The sequence below is a fragment of the Equus przewalskii genome, chromosome 14 (assembly GCF_037783145.1).
Source record: "Equus przewalskii isolate Varuska chromosome 14, EquPr2, whole genome shotgun sequence".
NCBI lineage: Eukaryota > Metazoa > Chordata > Mammalia > Perissodactyla > Equidae > Equus > Equus przewalskii.
This window is the reverse complement of record NC_091844.1, coordinates 50,406,390-50,426,848: the sequence shown is the minus strand read 5'-3', so window position 1 is coordinate 50,426,848 and position 20,459 is coordinate 50,406,390. Positions and strand designations below refer to the sequence as shown.

Genomic DNA, 20,459 nt, shown 5'->3' with positions numbered 1-20,459 from the left:
GAATTTTTGATAACCACCTTCTACCTCCAGGCAAATGTCCTCTATCTACTTCCAGTTGGGAATCACTGTCATAATGAACGGAGTGAGTTAAATTCCTGAAGTGTGCTGAGGCAGAAGAAACTTAAGAACCAATGCTGTAAGATACAGGATAACATACATTAGAGATATTACCATCAGAAACTAATGTCAATGTCTATTTCCAGCAGTATGGTGAACTAAGTACCTGGACCAGACTTTCTGCTGAAAACAACCTAAAATGCTAGACAAAATGCATCAATGCTCTGGCACAAAAGTAAAGAATATTTAGACCGAACACTAATTGGAAACTCAGTGAGGTAAGCTGAGTACTAAAGCTGGCTGTTATCTTGAGGATATTTACGAAATCAAGTGAGCTTCTGTCTTCATGACCTTGTGAGGCTTATGGATCAGGAAGCAAGGCACAAACCTAGCTAAGGTAAAACGTCAGCAGGAAATAGTCTTCTTCATTAATTTGGAGCCCTGTAGGGCTATACCTTCTAGGTATAAGAGTGATCTAGAAATTATTTCCCTTCATGTCCCCAGGGATGACAAGGAAAATTGTCTTTCTAGAATATTGCTGCTGATGGGAAAAATAAAATCTCTACTGAGAATTAGTTGCCACAAACCGGCCCTCACACTGGTTTACAGCCTGAATTGACACTAAACGTCAAGCTAAGAATTTAAAGTGATCTTGGATTGTTACTAATCCCAGGGCTCTGACAGAAGCAACACAAATCATCACCATCAAAGAATTCCTGTTGGTAAAGTTCTAATGAAAATGGGTGGCTTATAATAAAAATTTACAAACCATCCAAGGAAACAGGGCACAATATAAGAGAATCAGCAGAATCAAACCTGCAAATAGTTCACATCTTGGAACTATCAGATGTAAAATATAAAATAAGCATATTTAGGGACCGGTCCAGTGGTGCAGTGGTTAAGTGCACACATTCTGCTTCAGTGGCCCGGGGTTCGCTGGTTCGGATCCTGGGTGCAGACATGGCACTGCTTGGCACACCATGCTGTGGTAGGCGTCCCACATATAAAGTGGAGGAAGAGGGGCACGGATGTTAGCTCAGGGCCAGTCTTCCTCAGCAAAAAGAGGAGGATTGACAGATGTTAGCTCAGCGCTAATCTTCCTCCCCCCCAAAAGTATATTTAATATGTTCAATGAAAGCTTAAAAATGAGGAAAAGAGCAAACATTTTGTAAAAAGAATCAGAAGTTCTAGAAATGAAAATGTTCAGTAATTGAAAGTAACATTCAAGGAATAGATAAAAGCAAATAGACCCCTGTGAAGAAAAATTGATATAATGAAAGATAAATCTGAAGAAATCCAGAATGCAACACAGAGGGACAAGAAAATGGAAAATATAAAAGAGTTTAATAAAGGAGAAAATTTTAGGAGAAAATGGAGAACACTTTCAAAGTAATATCAGGGTTCAAAAGGAGTCATGGAGATAGAAGACCATGAAATGATGTACTCAGTGAAAATAAATCTTAACAACTATAACCTATTCTAGTTCAACCTAGAATTCTATAAGTAGCAAAAATATCTTTCAAGAACAAGGGTAAAATAAAGACATGCTCGGAGAAATAAAATCTGAACATCCACTAGCAGACTACTTTTTAAGTAGAAGGCAAAAGCTCATAGGGAGTCTTAAGATTCAAGAAGGAATGGTGATCAAAGAGAGTGGTAAGTATATGGGTAAATCAATAGAAATTAACTATATAAACATTAAGAAGAGTGTGTTGTGGGGTCAGGGAAAAAAAGAACTAAAGTACCAGTTATTTTAGTTATTTACTAAATACCAGTTATTTTATAAACCAGGAGGAGGTGATTAGAGCTAGTATTTGAAAGATCTTTTTAATACTCAGGAGAAGCTAAAGGTAACTTTGGATTTTGATAAGTATGCAGGGTAAAACTTTTCAGGTAACGCTTTAGTAATGGAAATAAATATATAACTTCCAAGCTAGTAGGTGCTAAAAAATGGAACCAGAAGAATACAATCCCAGAGAAGGCAAGAAAAGAAGGAAACAAAGAGCGGAACACCAAATAAAGCGATAGAAGTAGATTCAAGTATATCTATGCCTTATATTTTAAAATGTTCAGCTATATATGGGATTTAGAACAGGGACTACAGGGAAACAAAAGGAAAGGATGTTGAAAGTAAAATAATGAAAAAGATATACCAGGCAAATATTAATGGAAAGAAAACTGGCATATCATTTGAAATAGACTTTAAGACAAGTAGAATTACTAGAGATAAAAAGAATTGATGTGTAATGGTAAATGTTTCATTTTTCCAGGAATATATAGGTTTTAAATTTGTATGCAACTAATAGCCATAACCACAAAACAAAAAATAACAGAACTACTGGGAAAAATTGACAAATTTCACCAGTATAGTGGGGAGATTTTAATGTATCTTCCCCAGTATTTGATAAAGTAGACCAAAAAGAAAAAAAATTGGTAGGAATATAGAAAATTTAAACAGTATAATTAACAAGCTTGGTACAATGGGCATGTTTTCATCTAATCGCTGTGGAAACATCAACCGAATCATGAAAATTGACGACATACTGGACCATCAAACAAGTTTCAACAAATTTCAAAGGAGTAGCATTCTATAGGCCACTTCATTTAAGATGAAAATCAATAAGAAAAAAATCACATGGAAATTAAGAAACATTCTTCTAATTAACTCATGAATGAAAGAAGAAATGTTAATGAGGCTTGGACTGCATTTTTTTGTTGTTTTTGGTGAGAAAGATTCACCCTGAGCTAACAATCCGTTGCCAACTTTCTTGTTTCTTTGCTTGAGGAAGATTATTCCTGAGCTAATATCTATGCCAATCCTCCTCTCTTGGTATATGGGATGCTTCCACAACATGGCCACTGAGTGGAGTAGGTCCACACCTGGGATCTGAACCTGCTAACCCGGGCCACCCAGGAGGAGCTCACAGAACTTTAATCACTCGGCCACAGGGTCGGCCCTGAGCTTGGACTGCCTTTTGTCTGGAAGAAGATGTTAGGTCATTCCGTAGCTTTGCTTTTGGCAAACATAACTCTGAGAAATGGCGCATGTAAAGTCCTTTCATTCTTGGCATACCCTGCGAGAATGTGCAGGGATGCTGGGGGCCAATGGCAGATTGGTTCTCCCAACAGGGAGAATGAAATTTTTCATAAATCATGCTGGAATTCATATATATTCATATATATATGAATACATATATATGTACATATGTATTCATATATAGAAAATGAAATTGGATTAAAAAATACATAGATTTTTGGTTAATTGAAGACTTAGATGTGAAAGGTAAAGACTGTAAAACTTTTAGAAGACAATAGGGAATAAAACCTTTATGAATTTGATGTAGGGAAGGAATTCTTAAATGAGAAACAAACTACAGTAACCATAAAGGAAAGGGTTAATAAATTCAACCATATGAAAGTTAAGAATTTTTTCATTAATAGGCAATTAAGAAAGGCTGAAAAGATAAGCCACCTACTATGGAAAGATATTTGTATCACATAAAAAGATTAGTATCCAAACAATACAAATGACTTCAATAGACAATAGAAGAGGAAACCTAAATATTTATTTGCAAGTTAGTTTTCTTATATATATGAAAAGATATTCAACCCCATTACTAATCTGGGACATGCAAATTCAACTGCAAGGAGATACAATTTCATAGTCATGAGATTGGCAAGAAAAATATTTGATGAGTATGTGGAGCAAACAGAATACACATGCATTCCTGGTAGCAATTTATCATTAGCAGTTAGAGTTGAAGAGAAGAATACTCTGTGATCCAATAATTCTGCTCTTTCACATATATTCTGCTTTTAGCTGTATATCCCAGAAAAATTCTTGGCAGTTGTGTTCCAGGAGATGTGAACAAGAATGTCCATAACAATACTACTTGTAGTAGCCCCAAACATAAACAAAGGAATGTCCTTAAGAGTATAATAAATTGTGGTATATTCATAAAATAGAATACTAGTCATCTGTAGAAATGAATGAATTACTGCTGCAATAGTGTTAATGAATTTGATGGGGAAAAAATAAGTTTGAGTACAATTCAATTTAATATGTTGTTTAAAAAACATAGAGGGCTAAATAGAATGTTTAGGGATCCTAACATGGTAAAACTATAAAGAAAAATTTTTTTTGTTTTCTTAGTTAAAAACAGACAAAATAAGTGAAAAAAAATCTGTGCAGTCATAACCAACATTTTGTTTTTAAGAGGTTTCTTAGTTATTTTGGGCAAAAAAAAAAGCTGTCAGTGTAATACCTCTACTGGTCTGTAATCCAGCATCTTATGTTTTAGACAATACTGAAAATTCAGTGCCTTAGTTTCCCTTCTCTTATCCAGTCTCTGTCAAGCATTTCCTCTCAGACCAATGTTAATTACCAACCTAAGCAAAAGTGCTCTCCTCTAACCTTTTGGAAAATGGTCTAAGAATTCCAGTATAGAATTTTATTTTTCTTGTCCTAGAGTAGAATATCACTGTAAAATTGAGTGTAATATGCAGATCTCTGTTAGACACCTTTAACAGATGCACGAGCTGCACAGCTGTGAAAAAATGGTACGTTTTAATCCTGAGCCCTCTTCTCAAGACACTGCATGGCCAATCCACAGTGAAGCTCTAGACAGGGGTTCCAGAGTGATTATTGTACTGGGTTTATTTGAACTGTCCACTTTTAAAATTCTTCTTGTCAGAAAAAAATTCTGATCTTTCCTGAAATATAGAAGATTTGGAGTCTTAACACAAATATATACTTTGCTAAATTGTTTTATACATTTACCTGATTTTGTAGCAATGTCTTGGTTTTAGAACGTGGTTTATTAGTGGATGTGTTCATTACTTGGCTTATGCTAGTTAACACTCCTAAGAAATTAGAGTACATTTTTCAAATCCCACATCATATTCTCTTGCCCTTAAATGCTGATTTAGAGTGACATTTATTGTGTGTAACAATTATATGTGGTTTGTTGAAGTATTGTTCTTAAAAGATTAGTAAAAGGAAATGTTACATCACTAAACCAGATTTCCTCTTATTTCTTTACTTGTTTTGCTTTATGAAGCAACTTCCATTCACGTTATTAATGATCTGCTACAGAAGGGTTTCAGTTCATTTTAAGAAGTAGTTTCTCGTAAAACTAGAATTTTCTAGATAAATAAAACTAAAAGTTTTCTTGATTTTGGTGTAAAATATACAGACCTTTCTGTTGTAGTATTACATATACTTTTCTGAAAACCCTAAAATATTGCACCCAGCTGACGGGTCAAGTCACCCCAAACCTGTGAAGCTTTGTAACCAGAACACTAGCAGTAAATCTTGATAAGAATACTAGAATATTTTGAAAGATATATTAAATTTGTTACAAATAAAGAAATACTGCAATCAATTTAGGATTTAAAACAAAAAACAAAGGTAGCCTGATGGCAGGGTGTGCAAGGAAGGGTTGAAGCTACAGGGTTAGAGAGGCCAGGGTAAAATGCATTAAGATTTGGAGAGAAGAGCTCATTAAGCACTTTCAGGAGAATGCATGTGTCCAAACTGTGCTAAGAGGAAGGAAGAAGATGGGTTGAATGAGAATTGTGTACAGTACTATATTTTCAATAGCTTGCTTCTTTACACTGTTAGCCTATTTTGGATTCAGCTCTTGTTAGTAGTATAAAAACATAGGCTGGGGAAAATCACGTACAAACCAATGTGATTTTCACATTGTACTAAAATCTTTCCCCTATTTACCAGTGAGCTCATTTGTGTTATAGAAAAGCTTGGTAACAGCATAGGCTGTACTAAGAATATAAGAGATGGTTTCTGTTTTTGACATCAGCCCTTTGATAAGTCCGTGACCTTTTTGTGATTTGATTTTTTTGAAATGGAAATACTACAACTAAAAATAATCTAGCACAACTTTTTCCCCATTGAGTATATTGTTTTAATTTTAAACTATAAAAATAATAAACATATTAAAGAAAAACTGGAAAATAGAACAAAGAAAAAAATTACCAAGTTACTAATATAAACTGTTAGCTTTTTGTATAGTTTTTACTTTTCCTCAGTTTCTAATTAGCTTTTTTGTTTAGTTTGCAATCTTCAAGACAGTCATTTTTAATGACTGCTGAATATTAGATCGAATAGATGTGCTTTAGTTTACTTAACTATCTCTCTAAAATAAAATATATATGTTGTTTATAGTTTTCTATTATCTTTCATAATTCTTGGATGAACATCTGTGTGTGTGTGTAAAAGAGAGGGGAGAGGGGGCTGGCCCCGTGGCCCAGTGGTTAAGTTCGCGCGCTCCGCTGCAGGCGACCCAGTGTTTCGTTAGTTCGAATCCTGGATGCGGACATGGCACTGCTCATCAAACCATGCTGAGGCAGCGTCCCACATGCCACAACTAGAAGAACCCACAACGAAGAATATACAACTATGTACCGGGGGGCTTTGGGGAGAAAAAGGAAAAAATAAAATCTTTAAAAAAAAAAAATTATAAAAAAAAAGAGAGGGGAGAGAGAGAGAGAATCTTTTTCCCTATATGAGATTATTTCATTGAAGTGACTCATAAGTGGAATTATTGGGTCAAAGAATATGAGCTAACATACGTGCCAATCTTCCTCTATTTTTTAGTGTGTGGTCTGCCAGCACAGCGTGGCAGCTAACAGAGCGGTGTAGGTCTGCACCCAGGAACTGAACCCAGGTCCCTGAAGGGGAGCACACTGAACTTAACCAGAAGGGCACCAGAGCTGGCCCTAGAATATGACATTTTTAATGATTCTTGCTGCATATTGTGTTAGCTTTCCAAAATGGCCCTAGGTCTTTGCCTAAAATTGTATATTATGTATTTTTTTAAACCATTGCTAAACTAGGCAAAAATAGATATTTTTATTGCTAATATTTGGCCTTACTACATGCCCAGCACTGTGCTTTGCATTTCTTTGATCATCAGTGAAGTTGAATATTTTCTAATATATTTATTTTCTATTTATATACTTATTTGTGGGAAAGATCATTTGCCTGTTTGTTTTGGTAGACTTAGTGTTCTAAGTGGATGGTGTTCTAAAGTATTCTAACAGGATGGTTTAGAAACAGCTCTTTTCTCTCCTTGAAAATACAGTGACAGTTCAAACCTTACTAAGAGAATGTGAGACTTTCATTGTCAGTACTTGATTTTTTAACTTTGCTTGGCTGTACACTTAGTGTAATCTTTGGCATATTTACTAAGGTGTATTGCTTTACATCTTAAAGTAATGGGATTTTATTCTAAACTTGTTATTCAGAGGAATAACATATATTTGCAACTATCTGAATCAGTTTCTGATGAGAGTATCTGTCATCAATATATTCTCATATCTGTTTTAAGTAATATTGCTAAAAATGTAAGTTCCTTAAGAGGTTGAGTGTACTCTAATGGACAAAAAACTTGATTATTGAGCTCAGCCTGGTTTATAATTTTTGCTCTACTTTTTGTTAGCTTTAAAACCTCAGGCGAATGGCTTGCTTCACTTCCATTTCCTTATTCATAACAGTGAATTTCAGTTTTCTGATTGTTACCACTGAGGATGTTTCCTAGCATTAACAATTTGTTTCTAAAATAAAGTAACTCTTAGGCAGGTAGCACAGCGCTTGGTACATAGTAGATGTATATGTTCATTATAAGTTCATTTCAGTTTGAAATAATTAGGATTTGAGTGCCTACTTATGCCCAACATACTAAGATTCATTAGGAATACAAAAGTAAAAGACTTTTACCGTTGTGGAATTCACAGGCTGGAAGAAAGGACCGTATGTAGAACTAACTAGTGGTGCAGAGTAAGTAGAGTTGATGCATTTTAAAGCTGGTAGCATAGTGCCTGTAATATAGTAACATCTCAGTAAATATTGGCCACTGCTATTTGGTACTTTCTAATTTCTATATGTAATAGAAGATAAATGGAGATGGGGAGGAAAGACAAAAGTGAACCATTAGAAATTAGTCATTCCCTTCTTTTAACACTGAGTATTCTTTTTTTTTTCAAAGCAAGCAGCACTTTCTTAAATGATTCTCATCCATTACATTTTATTTTAATTTTATTTTTTCCTTTTTCTCCCCAAAGCCCCCCAGTACATAGTTGTATATTCTTCGTTGTGGGTCCTTCTAGTTGTAGCATGTGGGATGCTGCCTCAGCGTGGTTTGATGAGCAGTGCCATGTCCGTGCCCAGGATTCGAACCAACGAAACACTGGGCCACCTGCAGCGGAGCGCACAGACTTAACCACTCGGCCACGGGGCCAGCCCCTCATCCATTACATTTTTAAAAATTCCCTATGGTTAGAGAGACTTTGGTGGTAAAATGAATAATTTGGTCTGTTACATAGGACAGAATCATCTCTGAAGTATATTGTGTGCACATATGTGCGAATGTTTATGTATGTGTGATTTTTTATAATTGAAATAAAAACCAAATTTGTTGTAGTTTGATCTTTCACTTTTTACATTGTCTTGGTGTGTCAAGTTATAGATACAGGTGTACATGAGAGAGATAGGAACTAGATGTGGAGAGAACAGTGATAAGATTTAAAATGGGTAGAATCAGATCATTGGTGCTCATGGATGATGTGTATACACTGTTAGCAGGATGATGTAGTGGTTAGAATTTTGGTTCTGAAGTCCGTCTGCCTGGGTTTAAATTCTGGTGTTTTCAGTTACTAGCCAAGCAACCTCAAACAGGATGCTTAACCTCTCTCTGGAGTCGTTTTCCTCATCTATAAAATTGGGTTAATACTAATGCCTACTTTCTAGGGTTTAATTGATGGTTAATTGAGACATAGCACAATGACTGGGCTTAAAAGTATTAGCTGATGCTATTGATAATTGAGTGTTCAGAGACTACATCTACTAATAGCTACCAGAATCCAGATAGACTGTGCTACATCTAAAATTGACCGGTGTTCATAATTCTTTGAGTAATTTGCCAGCTATCTTCTAAGTAAAATAAAACTCTGGAGGTACTTCTCTTATTCAGTTATATAAGCATAAGTAGATTGAATAGGATAACGGAAGACACAGAAGGTTTTTCACTGAATTCAGAAACAATGTACCTTTATGAACTATTGAAAATGAATTAGTTCTATCACTTTTCTCTTTGGTCAGTTATTCTCCCACGTCAAGTTTTGTGAATTGAAGTGTGTTTCAGAAGGAAAACAAAAGTCATTTGAGAAAAATGGAAATAAAAAGGGAGAGTTTAGGAACAGCTTTTTTTCCTCTCCTTGAAAATACAGTGATTTTTCGCACTTTACTAAGAGAAAGTCAGCCTTTCAATGTCAGTACTTGATGAGATAATATAGAATGCAGAGTTAAAAATACGGGAATTTACAAAAGAAAGAAATTTCCAGTAAATATAATTTTGCTGGTAATGAATTTTAGCAAATAAGAAATGTTTTTAGTATGATATTCTATAAAAAATCAGATATTGTTTATCCCTTTATAGTAAATATTTCAGATTTGAAGAAAGAGTTATTTGGAATTTTTGTTTAAGCAATATTTTAAGTTTGCTTACTTTTTTTTTTTTTTTAAAGATTGGCACTTGAGCTAACAACTGTTGCCAATCTTCTTTTTCTTTTTTCTTTTTCTCCCCAAATCCCCCCATTATGTAGTTGTACATTTTAGTTGTGGGTCCTTCTAGTTGTGGCATATGGGACGTCACCTCAACGTGGCCTGATGAGCGGTACTATGTCCACACCCAGGATCCAAACCACTGAAACCCTGGGCCGCCAAAGCAGAGCATGTGCACTTAACCACTCAGCCACTGGCTGACCCCTGCTTACTTTTTGTATTGAGCCATATGTATGGCTGTTATAGTAAAGTCATAGATCCTTAAGATGCGTAGATTATACTCTTGTAATTCAAAGAAATAGTCTGTTCATTTTTAGTAATAATAGCCATTACTTATTAGGTGGTTACTGTGGGCTAGCAACTTTAATAAATATTCAAAATACATTATTTAATTTTATTAATATCAACCATACATGTGGTGCTATAATGTTACATTTTATTTACAGCCATTTCAAATAATATGAAATAAGTTCTGTTCCTTGTATTGTAACCTTTAGTGTCTTTGTTATACAAATATTGGTCTTAAATATTACGTAGAATAATTGCAGAATTTCTCTGATTTGGGGGTAATATGTGTTTTCTCTGTCTATGAGCTTAAAAATCTTAAGTATTACATTGATTGATAATTGTTTCCTTTGTTGCAGAACTATAAGAGTAAATGGGTCCAGTAATTGGAATGACTCCAGAAAAAAGAGCTGAAATCCCAGGAGCTGAAAAGGTTGCAGGATTAAGCCAGATTTACAAAATGGGAAGCTTGCCTGAAGCTGTTGATGCTGCCAGGCCAAAGGCCACTCTAGTGGACAGTGAGTCAGCGGATGATGAACTCACAAACTTGAACTGGCTTCATGAAAGTACTAATCTTCTAACAAACTTCAGCTTCGGAAGTGAGGGTCTTCCCAGTGTTACTCCATTGTATGACATAGAGGGAGATGATGTGCCATCCTTAGGACCATCTTGCTATCAGAACCCAGAAAAAAAATCAGCAACTTCAAAGCCCCCATACTCCTTTAGTCTTCTCATTTATATGGCTATTGAACACTCTCCAAATAAATGTTTGCCTGTCAAAGAAATTTATAACTGGATTCTGGACCGCTTCCCATATTTTGCTACTGCACCAACAGGCTGGAAGAATTCTGTTCGACATAATCTGTCCCTGAATAAATGTTTTCAGAAAGTGGAAAGAAGCCATGGCAAGGTCAGTGTTTATGAAAATTGCTATGTTTGGGGAGGTGGGAGAGAATTAACATGCAGATTTTAAAATATGAGGAAATCAAAGGAAGACAAAAGATAAGTCAGATTATTTCAGCTTGAGCTTAATTATGTTCATCATGTGCTTTCATTGGAGATGTTTTTAAATTTCTTAAATATTGCTATAAATCTAGCAGAATTATGTTCAGTCTACAATAGATACATAAATTAGGTTTTTAATGTTCCAGTTTTTCTTACTTTCTATGGCATTCCTGTCACTCTATCAATATATTCTTGTTCAGGGTGACAGTCTCTGCCCTATAATTGGAATGTAGACCATTTACATTCATTGATATGTTTGGGTTTAAATCTATCATCATGCTGTTTGTTTTCTGTTTGCTCTATCAGTTCTTTTTCTTTTTCCTGCCTTTTTATGGATTGAGTCTTTTTTATTTTATTTTTTTGCTGAGGAAGATTTACCTTGAGCTAACATCTGTTGCCAATCTTCCTCTTTTTTTTTTTTTTTTGGTATGTGAGCCACCACCACAGTGTGGCCATTGACAGATGAGTGGTGTAGGTCCACACCTGAGAATTGAACCGGGCCACTGAAGTGGATTGCGCTGAACTTTTAACCACTAGGCCACTGTGGTCGGCTCTGGATTGAGTATATTTTTATGATTCAGTTTTATTTCTACTATTGTCTTATTAGCAATTTTTCTCTTCTTTTTTTTTTTTAGTGGTTGCTGTACAGTTTTCAGTATATATCTTTTTTTTTTTAAAGATTTTATTTTTTCCTTTTTCTCCCCAAAGCCCCCCAGTACATAGTTGTATATTCTTTGTTGTGGGTCCTTCTAGTTGTGGCATGTGGGATGCTGCCTCAGCGTGGTTTGATGAGCAGTGTCATGTCCGCGCCCAGGATTCGAACCAACGAAACACTGGGCCGCCTGCAGCGGAGCGCGCGAACTTAACCGCTTGGCCACGGGGCCAGCCCCTTTTCAGTATATATCTTTAATTTATCAGTCTACCTTCAAATAAGATTATACCATTCTACTTATTATCTGGCCTTTTACAGAAAAAGTTGACTAATCCTACTCTATCTGGATGAATTCCTTTTTCCTGGAGAAGTGTATTTAACATTTCTTATGGTTCCAGTCTGCTAGCACTGAAAAAATTTTTTTAACCTTTTTGTGGAGGATAGGTATACAGTGCTTAGTTGACAGGTATTTTCTTTAAGTACTTTTAAAGATGTTACTTTCTTGTCTTCTGCCTTGCCTAGTTTCTGATGAGAAGTCTGCTGCCATTCTTATCTTTGTTCCTCTGTTTATAATGGTTTTTTTAACTCTCTTCAAGATTTTTCTCCTTATCACTACTTTTCAGCAGTTTGACTATGATGTACCTAGGTGTGTTTTTCTTTGTTTTTATCCTGCTTTGGTTTTTCAGAAGTTATTGGATCTGTGGTTTGTTGTCGTCCATTAAATTTAGAAAATTTTTGCTCATTATCTCTTCTGATATTTTTTGTGGCTCACTTCCTACTCTGAGACTAAATAAAAATATGTTAGACCATTTGCTTTTGTCTCACTTCTTGTTTGCTCTGCCCCTCTTCCTACTCTTTTCTCTCTTTGTTTCGGTTTGGATAATTTCTGTTGATCTTTCTACAGGTTCACTCTTTCCTCTATTATGTTTGTTCTGCTGATAATCTTGATAAAGGACTTCTTAATATTTTTCATTTCTAGCATTTTCATTTTCCTTTTTAAGCATAGTCTCCATCTCTCTGCTAATATTTCCAACTAGATTCAAAAAGATATTAATCATAGTCATAATGTCTGGTAATTTCAGCCTCTCGTCTATCCCTGGGTCTGGTTTTGTTGACTATTTTATCTTCTATTTTTGCATGTTTCATAAGTTTGGATTAAATGTCAGACATTGTAAAAGAATGGTAAGAGGTAAATATTATTTCTACCCAGAAATGGATATGCCTCTACTTCTGTCAGGTTGTTAGTGTGAACAGGTATTGGTCAATGTAATTAATAATTGAGCTGGGTTCACAGTTTGTGGTTGTCATAGTTACCTCCAGTGTACGGAAGTCTTCAAATGGATTGCCGATACTTTGTTCTTAGTGTGAGGCCTGGAGCATTGGATGATTTTTTATCAGCATTTCTGCTTCACCTTCATCTTTCAGCTTGTGACACATTTGGGGATGGGAGAGTCATTTAATAGTTCTCCCTGTGCTCTTGCCCCTCCCAGAGCAATAGATTGCTAGAGCTTACTACTTGGTACAAGGCTCTGGGTATGGGCAGGGTGGGTATCTCAGTTCTTCTGCTCCAGTTTTAGTCTTAAACAGGCTCTAGATTGCCTGTGGCTCAAGAGTGGGACTTTCCTTGCCTCCTCCAGGAATTGACAGTCCCTCCCATCTACTCAGAGTGGAGTCTAGAGCTGCACTTATCACTAGCCAATTATCTACATGTGGCTAGTAATTGGCATATTGGACAGCACGGATATAGGATATAACTGTCATTATGGAAAGTCCTGTTGGACAGTGCTGTTCCAGAGCTCAGGCCAATTACCTGCTCATTGCCATCATGGTAGGTAAACTCTGCCTAGTGTAAGTGGGAGATCCTGGGTACAAATGAGTGACCATTTCCTTTCCCAGTGGCAGCAGATCTCTGCTTTGTATCATTGGAGGATCTGGGCACGAGCAGATTTCCTGCCCTTCTCCTAATGACCCATGGCACATTGCCTAGTGTCAGTGAAGTGTGAGGATAGCTGGATTTTGTACTTTTCTCCCAGCAACAGCCATTCTTTGCTTGGGACTGGATTTTTTGCCTGTCTGTCAGTGGTAGACAGCTTTTGCTTCATATTGGAGTTTTGTCCAGGGTGCTGTAGGCAGGTTTCGTGCCTGTCCTATAACGGCACCTGATCTCACCTTATTCTCATTCAGGGCCTGGAGCATGGATGGACTTCACCTGATATCCTTGCTCCAGCCTCAGATATTGGTGGTTTCTGCACATCTGTCTCCATCTCCAAGGATATCTCTCTTAGGTCTCCTTCACTGCCTACAATCTTCCTCTGAAGCACCAGATGGAGGCCCATGGAAAAATGCTAGCTAGTAAATGCAGACTCTTCGCCTGTCTGGGAATGCCAGGGATGCTGAATTATCTTGCTTGCTCACACGTGGCTTTTAAGCATTTGGTGAAATTTGAGTAGTGTTTCCTTACCTTCTTTTATGCCTGCCACTTCTTCTTGGCTCTGCCAAAGGTAAAACAGTTCATATGTTCCATCTCTCCTCACAGGGACCTGTCATACTTTAGAATTTAGTTCTTTCACTTGCCTTGCAGCCTTAGCTCTCAGATGGGCTTATAAAAAATTATGATTTTGTAGGTTTTTTTCTTGCAAGGCTGGGAGTGATATTCTGTTATGGCTTTCTATACCCCAAGTGGTAGCAGAACTCTCCTATTCTTATTTGGAATAAAAGTTAAAAGAGCAAGTAATTAGGGGCTGGTCCCACGGCCGAATGGTTGGGTTTGCGTGCTCTGCTTCGGTGGCCCGGGGTTTCACCTGTTCAGATCCTGGGCGGTATGGCACCACTCATCAGGCCATGTTGAGGCGGCATCCCACATACCACAACTAGAAGGACCCACAACTAAAATATACAACTATGTACTGGGGGAATTTGGGAAGAAAAAAGCAAGTAAAAGAAAAAAAGAGCAAGTAATTATATTTTCAGGTGACTGAAGGATTTTCTAGGACAGTGGTGCTCAAACTTGAATGTACATATTCATCATCTGGGTATCTTGTTAAAATGCAGATTCTGATTCAGCAAATCTAGAATGGAGACTGAAGCTTTCATTTCTAGCAGGCTCCCAGGTGATCCTGATGTTGCTAGTCCACAGACATACCCTGAGTAGCCAGACGTTAGGACACATCGTCATCTGATAGCTCATTTTAAAGGAGGTTGTATTAATTATCTTTTGGTATGTAACAGATTGCTAGTAAACACATTCTCTACTACACATGGAATATTTACGAAGACAAGTTATGTGCTAGGCCTTAAAAAAGCCTCAGTCATTTCAAAGGATCAGTCTCTGTCATAACTACCCTCCAAAATGGTCCCCAAATGAGCCCCACCTTCCAGTATTCATGCCCTGGTAGTGTCCCCTCCAATACTGAGTAGGGCTGACTTGTGTAACCAAGAGGATATTGTGGAAATGGTGGAGCATGCCTTTTGAGGCTAGGTCATAAAAGACATTGTGGCTTCTATCTTGGGCTCTTGGGTAACTAGCTTTATGAGAAGCCAGCTACCGTATCATAAGGACACTTAAGCAGCCCTATGGAGATGCCCATATGGCTGGGAAATGAGGCTGCCTGCCAATAGAGTGTGAGTGAGCCATCTTAGTAGTAGATTCCCCCAGCCCCAGTCAAACTTTCCTTTAGATAACTGAAAGTATTGGAAGTTTTGGATATATCTTTTCTAAAGGGCATCATTAGCTTTCACTTTTTAAATGTATCACTTAATTCTTTTCTAATTTTAGACCTATTGTGTTTATACTCACAGTGGTACATAAAAGGGGAACTGTCTACTAGATATTCAGAAATATGGTACAGAAATAGTGGTGATATTTTTGGATTAAAGCTCTAAGTTTGGAAGTTATCAGCATTGATTTTCAGTAGAAGATTCTTAGGAAACGTATGGTATAATGGAAGCTAAGGAGGGTAAGTTTAAGTGTGAATGAGCAACAGTGTCAAATGTTGCAGAAAACTTGAAAATGATTGGCTAAGAAGAAGTGACTGAGACAAGTAGCAGCCAAAAGATCAAGATTCAAAATATATAAGCAGTGGTGTGCTGGTAACTATTTAACAATTGGGGGGGATGGGGCTGAGGATGTAGCTTTTGCAGATTTCCAAGGTGTAAATATTTCCATCCTGGCCAGTTCACGCTATCACTATTATGTCATTAACTGTGAAGTTGATAGATGTTTATAATTAGCACACCACTATATGTAAGGAACTCATATAATTCAATAAGACAAAGAAAACCTAATAGACAAATGGACAAGAATGTGAATAGGTAGTTTACAGACAAGGAAATACATATGGCCAATAAACATTTGCAAAGATGTTCATCCTCACTAGTAAACAGGGACATACAAACTAAAGGACCAAAACACTACTTTTTACCCATTAAAATGTAAAAATTTTAAATGTTTGATAATGTCAAATTAGATGAGGACATGGGAAATTAAATCAGTATTAGTAGTTTTACACCACTGATAGGAGTGTAAATTAGTCTGACCATTCTTGAGGGCATTTTGGCAGTAGTTAGAAATATGCATGTCCTTTGATCTGGCGAATCCAATTCTGATTTCTCCCCTAGAGTAACGTTCATACTTGCATGCAAGGAGATGTATATAAGAATATTCACGGTGGTATTGTTTGTAATAAAAATTTTAGAACAGTATGTCCGGTGTGATACAATTTGTGGTAGTGATCAAAAGAGACTTGTTCTTGTCCGTAATTTTAAATGTGTGCATTATTTATATCATTAACCTGAGCATTTTTGAGTGCTTAGAGAAAGAAATTAAGGAAAAATATTCCTTATGAACAGGAAAGCATACAGTCTAAGAGTACAAGGAGAGTGTGATAAAAAGGAAGAAGTCATCTTAAGATATAATAATATAAGGATAAATATAGAAATTGTAATATATTGGGACAAAATTAGCAAGCTATCACCACAAGTCAGGGTGGGAAGGAAGGAACTGGTAGGTGATAGTTTTCACAAAAATCAATAGACCATTTTGCTTAAAAGTCTGAAATTTGGACAGAAAGCGATACATTTAAGTAGGAAAGGGAATGCTGGTGGATTTTTTTTTTAAATATACTTTTTTTTAAATATATATATTTTAAATATAAATATAAAATACTTCTTGAATCAGTGCCTCAAAATGATAGTATTTCTCTTCCAATCTGCAGAAGGCAGGTAAGTTATACTTACTTCCATTAGACGTTGGAATTGAATTTGACAACACTTTTCTGATGAATAGCTGTTATCTAGTGATGATAATCTCAAAAAGAAGGCAAGATGGCAAGGTTCAGGTCAAACTACAAAGTGGTAATGATATGCAGCCAGCTGGTGTAGCTGCTGATTAGATTCTCCTCTATTGTTAGATTCTCCTCTATCGTCCATACCGTAGTTACTGCTCTCAGAAGACGGGTCTAAAATCTTGCCTTGGTATTTATCTGCCTCAGGATTTTAAAATTACAAAAGTTAAATATGGTGTTTTATTGTTTGTTTTGGTTTGTTTTTATGTTTTAAACATTAACATCAAAGTCTTACATTTACTTTTTAAAATTTTTATAAAGACAAACTAAGACATTATAACTGTGAGATTTTAGCTGGGAAACATGAAATTAGAAGTTTTGCCTGGTTTAGTACAATTTTAGTCTGTACATTTGCATAGTGATGACTTGCTTCAATAGCTGAATTCCAGGCAAAGAGGTGATGCTACCCACTATCAAGTTCACACTATAAGTAAGAGTTATGAATTCCCTTTTTAATTAGTTAATACCTTTTGATTCAGTGGTTTTTAAAACCACTGAAAAAGTAGTCAAGGAGGAAACTATTAAAATGTACAGGGCAAGTACATAAAAACATTTCAGGAATAGAGAACATTGCTTCTTCTCCCAGTCTGTTCTTTACAACTTCCATTAAGATAGATCTTTTCAACATTTATTTCTTAGTACATTTCTCATTTCTTCAAAACCTTCAGTAATTCTCTATCAAATAAGTCCAGAAGCTTTAGAGTTCCAAAATGCAAAAATAGTAAATGAGAGAATGCACACTTCCTGTTTCCATTGCACAAAAGGTTTATCTTGTTATAGGCAAATTTAGTTTAAAACCATTCTTGACTTCTAAAACTCTTTGTTATTTGTGTTGTCATCTAAACACAGTAAAAAAAAAAAAAAAGCCAAAGTTTTTAAGTGAGAATTAATTAAAAATAAGTTCCTTTTTGCTGTAGACTCTAAAACCTAGATTAACAAATACATAGCTTTATCTCTTGTTACTGATAGTTCGTGAACAGACCCAGTGAAAGGAAGTGCTGCCATGGTAACATAAACCAGACTGTTATTTGGAGACCTTACTCAAGATACTTCACTGCCCTGAACTGCAAGTTTTCAGTACCAGTTCTTCCAATTTGCTATTTCAAGGAAATAGCAATTCTATGATCAAAACAATTTGCAGTTATCTCACAATAGAATTTGAAAAGTAGACTTGAACTGAACAATTTCTAGGAGTGTAATCTCAGGAATAACCAGATAGAATGTGGCTAGAATTATTAAAATAATTGTCTTACTCAATATGCGAAAAATAATTCGTGCATATCTTTTCTCTATGAAACTAAAGTGGTTTTGGGGCAAAGGCTGTTGTGGGTGCTAACATTTAAAGTTTTATTTCCCTTTCATTGAAACACATTTATCATTTGTGCCAAATAACTGAAAATATGTCTAATTTAAGAAGTTTCATCACTTAATCCAAAACTACATTTGTAAAACTTGATGTCCTTTGAAAAAACATCAAAATTTCAAATGCTTTTTTAATATAGTTGATGTGATATCTTGCTGCTGAAGGCCAGAAAAAAGTTTCACCTGATAGTATGGTATGTTTCTTTCTATATTACAGTGTGATATGACACCCATGGTTTTCCTTTTTTTATATATTTAAGTTGTTAGAGTGTTAAAAACTGTCTTGGGGGCCGGCCTGGTGGTGCAGCGGTTCCACTTCTCGGCGGTCCACGGTTCGCTGGTTCGGATCCCAGGTGTGGACATGGCACCGCTTGGCAAAAGCCATGCTGTGGTAGGCGTCCCACTTACAAAGTAGAGGAAGATGGGCATGGATGGTAGCTCAGGGCCAGCCTTCCTTAGCAAAATGAGGAGGATTGGCAGTAGTTAGCTCAGTGCTGATCTTCCTCAAAAAAAAAAAAAAAAACTGTCTTACCCTCAATTACCATATTTTTCCTCAGACAAGAGCTTCTTTCCCTTCTAAATTTACTTTATCTCTTGTTCTTTACTACCTAACTTTTGTCTTTTATTCAGAATTAATTGATTTTTATTCTTATTGTCGATTTTTGTTTAAAACTCCTTCATCTCTTAGAAGTAAAGGAGTAGGAATATACTCTTATTAAACCATATAAACTCCTACAATATGCCAATTTCAGAATAATCCCTTAGTATTCACATATTTTTCAACTCTATGTCACTTACATTTGAATTACCTTATTTGAATCTCATCACAACTCAGTGAAGTGGCCTACATTTTTTATTTTTCAGATAAAATATGAATGAGAAGGCTGACTCTTAGAGATTAAATAATTTATTCAATATCACATAGCCAATCAATAATCAACGATTAGGACTTTGGTTTTTAAACGTGTGGAAGAGTGTTCTGACATTATGCCATTCTACTATAATAATTATGACATGGTATTCAGAGATAAAAGAGCCTCAGTAATAGACTAATATTACCTTGAAAAAGTATTTGGGAAGTGGAAGCTCTCTGGAATGCATCACATTAAATCTTCCAGCAATCATAATAGCTTACATCGTATAGGATTTTATACAAGCAAAAAGGATCAGGGGAATAGAATACACGTAGATTTTATTGTTGTCTAAGTAACTGTTAATGTAGTTGTAAAGTGTAATTCAAATTTTAAGAAAGGGTTTTTGAAATAGAAAAGGTATAATATAAAAACAAAAAATAGTAGTAGTTTGAATCTCACCAATCTTGTGAGTTAGTTCTGAGGTTTTGAGGAAGTTGTTTGTTTTGTTTTTTTTGAGGAAGATTAGCCCTGAGCTAACTGCTGCCAATCCTCCTCTTTTTGCTGAGGAAGACTGGCCCTGAGCTAACATCCATGCCCATCTTTCTCTATTTATATGTGGGACGCCTGCCACAGCATGGCTTGCCAAGCGGTGCCATGTCTGCACCCGGGATCTGAACCTGTGAACCCCGGGCCGCCAAAGCAGAACGTGAGAACTTAACCACTGCGCCACTGGGCCGGGCCCTTGAGGAAGTTTTGTACATCACATGGTGGGAGAGGGGTCAGATTATACCTTATATTTAATTTTCAACATTTGCAGAGAAAAAAATCTTAAAAAATATTTATTAAAATTTAATGCCAATAATTAGTAGAACAGAAACAAAAACAAATTTGCATGCTATTAGGCTGGAGGAGATGAGAACCCTTTTTAAAACTGCAAATAAAATGAACATAAAACATATCAATAGTAGCAGTAGCCAACGTTATTGAGTGCTTATGTGTCTGGCAATGTTCTGAGCAGTAGTTCTTGAAGTAGGTGCTATTTTATATATAGATATATTTTGAGCATGCTAATACACAAAGAACATAGACGTTTTTCTGGAAGTTACACAGCTGTTAAGTCACAGGTCCGGGATTCTAGAGTAGGCAGTCTGGCGCCAAGGCTTGGACTCTTAAACACTGTACATACAAGTAGTGTCTAGCTCTGGGGAAGTGGGATGAGATTGCAGGTGGACGTCCTTCTTGCATGACTGTTGAGTTCTGTGTGTAGGCTGTGTGTGAATGTGGTACATTTGTAGGGATATGCTTGTAGGCGGGCTTCTGTT

The 20,459-nt window shown here is 36.1% G+C and overlaps 1 protein-coding gene across 7 annotated transcripts in view; it reads left to right on the top strand.

Moving 5' to 3' along the window:
* The window catches only part of FOXN2 (forkhead box N2), a 57,469-nt gene that overhangs the window by 19,057 nt on the left and 17,953 nt on the right, over positions 1-20,459 (top strand). For 6 of the 7 annotated variants that reach the window (XM_070572728.1, XM_070572726.1, XM_008529211.2 and 3 more), the window contains exon 2: positions 10,282-10,832. In XM_070572728.1, coding sequence (XP_070428829.1) covers positions 10,296-10,832 — 537 coding nt within the window. In that variant the 5' untranslated portion in view covers positions 10,282-10,295. Of the gene's footprint in view, positions 1-202; positions 336-10,281; positions 10,833-20,459 lie in introns of those variants that run through there. The other variant, XM_070572729.1, reaches the window with a different exon arrangement.